Below are 5,238 nucleotides of genomic sequence, written 5' to 3' on the forward strand. Positions count from 1 at the left end.
CCGGGATGCAGCGGTGCTGGGGGACTCGGGCCGCGCCGAGCCGAGCTGAGCAGGGGGCGTCGAGCGCAGAGCTGGAGACCGGGGTGGACCCTTGAGGACTTACAAAAGTGACTTTCGGAACTCCTTCCTCCTGGAGGTGCGTGTCGTCGTCGCCGCCTCCGCCCTCAGCTCCCGGCGCCTGTGACCCGGACCCCTTTCCCCTCCCCCCCTCCCTATCCCGGACCCCCGGGGACCCCCATGCGGGGCGTCGCGCTTTGAGCGGCCCCCGGGGGGGGGGGCCGGGGCGGGGGGCTGGGGGGGCCCGCGCCGAGGGTCCGCCATGTCCCTGCTACCCACCTTCGGCTTCACGCAGGAGCAGGTGGCCTGCGTGTGCGAGGTGCTGCAGCAGGGGGGGAACCTAGAACGCCTAGGTCGCTTCCTCTGGTCCCTGCCCGCTTGCGAGCACCTGCACAAGAACGAGAGCGTCCTCAAGGCCAAGGCCGTGGTGGCCTTCCACCGGGGCAACTTCCGCGAGCTCTACAAGATCCTCGAGGGCCACCAGTTCTCGCCGCCCAACCACCCCAAGCTGCAGCAGCTGTGGCTCAAGGCGCATTACATCGAGGCCGAGAAGCTGCGGGGCCGGCCGCTGGGCGCCGTGGGCAAGTACCGCGTGCGCCGCAAATTCCCGTTGCCCCGCTCCATCTGGGACGGCGAGGAGACCAGCTACTGCTTCAAGGAGAAGTCCCGCAGCGTCCTGCGGGAGTGGTACGCGCACAACCCCTACCCGTCCCCGCGCGAGAAGCGGGAGCTGGCCGAGGCCACCGGGCTGACCACCACGCAGGTCAGCAACTGGTTCAAGAACCGGCGGCAGCGCGACCGGGCGGCCGAGGCCAAGGAAAGGTACGCCGACCCAGCCTCTTCTCCGCCTCGTCCCGCCCCGCCGAACTCCCCCTAGGGCGGGCAGGGTTGGGGGCCACTTGGCTGGCATTCCTTGGCAACGCGGAGTTTGGGGTCTGTTTCGAGAGGTTGGGGCGAGGGCGGAGGGGGAGGGTTTGTAACAGCCGGGTCGGACGGGGTCGATCCCGTGAGCCGGGTACTCGCCCGACGTCCAGCGAGGCCTCGCTCGGGTCTACGCCGGAAAATGGGAAAGTTGGGGAGTGACACAAAAATGCGGGTCCTTTGGGCCCCAAAGTAAAACAAGGCCTCCACTCTTCCTGTTTTATCCGGGGTCTCATCCCCTGGGGAGTCGAGACAACCGCTGGGATTGATCCCAGACCTTCCATTCCCGAAGGAGAGGGAGCCGGGGTGAATCAGGCCGCTCGCCCCCCGGATTCCCTCCCGCCTCCCCAGCTCTTTCCCGGAGCAAGGGGGCGACTGTCTCAGCCAGAACATTGGCCACGGGGCTGGGACTCTGGAGAGGGAGCAGAGAGCCAGGCTAGGAGAAGAACCCATTCCTTGTTCCCCCGCCACCCGAACTTGCCGCCGGGTCGCCGCCCTCGCTGAGGCCTGTGGAGGTGAGGGCCGTGTCTACACGGCTCCAAAGGAATAGAGGAGGAGATTACCCCCAGGGATCCAGCGAGGCTCACGCGATCCCAATTCCCCGGATAACCTCCCCCTCTTCCTCCACCTACTGCCAGCCCCGTTTTGCCTGAGGGCCGAGTCTAACTGGCCGCTCTGCCGCCGCCATTTATAATAATAATAATGGTATTTGTTTAGCGCTTACTATGTGCCAGGCACTGTTCCGTGTCCTTTAGCTCCTCCGCCTCCCTCCCAGGGCCCAGAAAGCGGTTCGGGGGGTGAGGAGGAGGGAGGCCCGAAAACTCCCGCCCTCAACGATCTCTATCTCTCCTGCCCACCCGGGTCCGGCTGGAGATCTAGTCCGGGAGACGGGAATCAGGCAGGGATTCGAGACTCGGGATAGACAGAGGGAGAGGGACTCCTGATTCGGGGTCACTGACAGAGGGCACCCGGGATTCCGGGTGGACAGAACCCGGGTGGGGAGGGAACCCGGGAACTGGGGGACAGAAGGTGAGGGACCCGGAACTCCACGGGGGACAAGCAGAGAGAACCGGAACCGGGACTCCGGTTGGGCGAAGGAAACGAGAATACGGGACTGTAGGAGCCGGGAGTGGTGGAGAGAGGGACCCTGGAGGTGGCAGTTTTGTCCAGGAAAGTGACCGGGGAAGGTTACGCTGACCCACAGAGCAAGGGACGAAGCCTTGAGAGAGGATCTTGGCGGGGAAAAGTTCTCGGCAGACAGGGAGTCCCTTCTTGAGGAGTCCCTACCTAGAGGGGGCCTGGGGTCAGGGACCCGTCTTCCCTCCGCCCCCCATCCCCGGTCCACTTTGGGGGGTCAGAGAGGACTGTACAATCCCAGGCCGCAGGATGCCGGGTCAGGGTCACAACCTCCACCTCACCCCCGCAGTCCTGCTGCCACTCCCGGGCCACTCCGAGGAAGAGGCCCTGGCTCTCGGCCTCCCGATCGGGAAAGCCCAGGTTGGGGAACCGAGGAAAGGAGGGAGGAAATTGACACGGAAAACAAACCCGCTTTGGCCGGGGAGCCCCCTCCCCTGGCCAACCCTCACCCCGAATAGCTTCGCTCCTCTGCTCGAGGCCCCGGCCCAGGCCCAATCTTCCCCAGCGGAGTGTTCGCCCTGGGCCTCGAATCCTCTGCGGGACCTTAGTTTTCTGCAGCCTGAGGTCCAGGTGACCGTCAGCTCTGTCCCCCGGTTCGGTCCAGCGGGGGATTCCGTTGGCGCCTGCCGTGACCCTCAGAGAGAGTAACGGGTTCGAGCCCCGGAGGCTGGGCCCAGCTGCTCCGACCCGGAGGCGTAGGCGGAGGTTTGGGAGTAGGGGGCGGAGAGGGAATTTCCCAGCACTGCCGTGCGGAACCCGGAGGCGAAATCGACTCCTCTCCTTGCTCGGTGGAACCGGGATTTCGAGGTTTCGGGGCAGTAGAAGGATCAGACCTGGGAAAAATCGGAGTTATCCGGGCCGGGGAGGGAATGTCTCTCCCTTCCAGAATTGGGGGCAGACTGGGGTCGGGGCGGGGGCTGGGGGGAGTGGGTCTGAGCCTTACCAGCTTGGGATCCGGGGTACTAGGTTTAAAGAGGGTCCCTTGGGAGGTTCCCGGGGCCGGCTGATCCTGCCCTTAGAGCCCTGGTCGGGGGGGAATCCCTTGGGCAGGACTGTCCAGGATTCGCGCCCTGGCCGCCCTTTGGAAAGAAATCGACTCTGCGAGTCGGGTCGGGCCAGGGCTTGACGATGGGGTTTCGAGATCTTGGCCACGGTCAAGAACACATTTGGGTTTTCCGGAGCAGTCTGCTACCCCCCACGCCCAGCATCCATTCAACCCTGCCTTCATCGGCGGCGGACTTTCTACCCGCTTCCTGCGCCTCCCGCCCGCCGCTCCCCGGTAGGGCCTGGGGGGCCACAACCTCGGCGCCTGGCTTCGGTGGGCTGGGCCGGGACGGAAAAGGTGTGGGGGAAAGGGTCTGCGGTACCAGGTAGACAGGGAGAAGAGAGATGCACAGGGAGAGGCAGAGACCGGGACAGGAAGGAAGAGACTGGAGAGAAGTCGAGAGGAACAAATGAGAAAGAGAAACGGGTGAGCGAAAGGACAAGGAGGAACAGGAACGAGAAAAACAGGGAGCAGAGAAACCTGGACGAGGCCGGAGAGTGGGACAGATAAACGGGAGGAGGGAGAGAGCGACGGGAGCGGGACAGGAAAACAGGGAGACCTGGAAGAGATTGGGAGAACTGGAAACCGTAGTCAGCCCGAGAGACTGCCAGGGAGAAAAAGCACTCTGCCACTCCAGCCGAGATCGGGAAATCACAAATCTCTTTCCCTGAGACTTTTTCTCTCTGTCTGATTTTGTTTCTGTCTTTGTCCGCCTCTCTTCGCCTTTCTTTGGGTCTCTCTTCCTGTGCCGCTCCGGATCTGTCTCTCCATCTCTTTGTCTCCCCATCATGGTGTAGTGCCTAGAGCATGGACCTGGGAGTCAGAAGGTCATGGGTTCTAATCCCGGCTTCGCCGCTTGTCTGCTGTGTGACCTTGGTCAAGTCACTTCATTTCTCTGGGCTTCTCATCTGTTAAATGGGGAATTGAGACTGTGAGCTCCGTGTGGTACAGGGACTGTAAACAACCTTATATTTCCTTGTGTCTACCCCAGCGTTTAGAACAGTGCTTGGCATATTGTAAGCGCTTAACAAATACCATAATTATTATTATCTCTTCTCCGTCTGCCTCGCTCCATCTCTCTGTCTTTCCCTATCTCTTTCTCTCTGTCTTCGTCTCTCATGTCTCTTTCTATGTCCCTGTGCCTCCCGCCCTTCTCTCGGCCCATGAGTGAGTGCCCCATGCCCCTGTCTTCCAGGGAAAACACCGAGAACTCTACAAGCCACAATCCGCTCGTCCCGTCCCTGAACGGGAGTAAGACGGTGCTGGGCAGCTCAGAGGACGAGAAGACGCCGTCGGGCACTCCGAACCACCCGTCGCCCAGCCCCGCGCTTCTGCTGGCTTCGCCCCCGGGGCTGCAACCTCTGCACAGCCTGGGTCACCCGCAGGGCCCCAGTGCCATCCCGGTGCCCAGCGCCGAGCCTCTGCACCACCACAGCCTGCAGGACTCTATCCTCAACCCTATGTCCTCCAACCTGGTGGACTTGGGCTCGTAAGGACGCGAGGGCCCCCGGGTCCCTCTCCCCCGACCCCCGACCCCCACCCCCGCCCGCTGCTCCCCCTCCCCGTCTTTCTCGAAACCAAATCTTTAGCTCAGAAACTTTCCTGAAACATCGAGGACCGGCGGGGAGGCGGGACGTGGGCGGGAGTGTCCGGAGCTGGGGCCGGCAGGCCGGAGGCGGGAGCTGGACAAGGTACTGATACCGAGGCTGGGGACCGGCCGGGCGGCTGGCTCTTAACGGGGAAGTGGGGTTCGGGGCTCTGTCGTGTCTGATTTTTTTTTTTTTACCAAGTTCGTGCTTTGATTTTTTTTTTTTTCCTTTTCAATGTCCGGGTCGGTTCCGCTACCCCCGGGAGGGAATAAATTATGGTTCTGATCCTGTATTCTGCGTCTCTGGCCTCCACTCTCCCGCGCCCCCAGGACCACCGAATCCCTTCCCAGCCCCCCAAGCCTTTCCTCTCTCTGCCGGTCTTGATCTCTCAACTCTCACTCTGTCTCTGTTTCCCCACTTCTGGATCCTTCGCTCTGTCTCTGTGTCTGTCCCTCTGACTCGCTCTTTGGCTCTAAAGACTCCAATAAG

General features: G+C 62.5%; 1 protein-coding gene across 1 annotated transcript; it reads left to right on the top strand.

The window, feature by feature from the left end:
* Window positions 1-319: 319 nt before the first annotated feature.
* On the top strand, window positions 320-4,686 carry SIX2 (SIX homeobox 2). Its single transcript, XM_001505933.2, has 2 exons — window positions 320-879; window positions 4,356-4,686. Exons 1-2 carry the CDS (start codon window positions 320-322, stop codon window positions 4,651-4,653), a joined length of 858 nt encoding a protein of 285 aa, XP_001505983.1. The 3' UTR covers window positions 4,654-4,686.
* The last annotated feature ends 552 nt before the right edge of the window (window positions 4,687-5,238 follow it).

Source organism: Ornithorhynchus anatinus, chromosome 9 (assembly GCF_004115215.2).
Source record: "Ornithorhynchus anatinus isolate Pmale09 chromosome 9, mOrnAna1.pri.v4, whole genome shotgun sequence".
NCBI lineage: Eukaryota > Metazoa > Chordata > Mammalia > Monotremata > Ornithorhynchidae > Ornithorhynchus > Ornithorhynchus anatinus.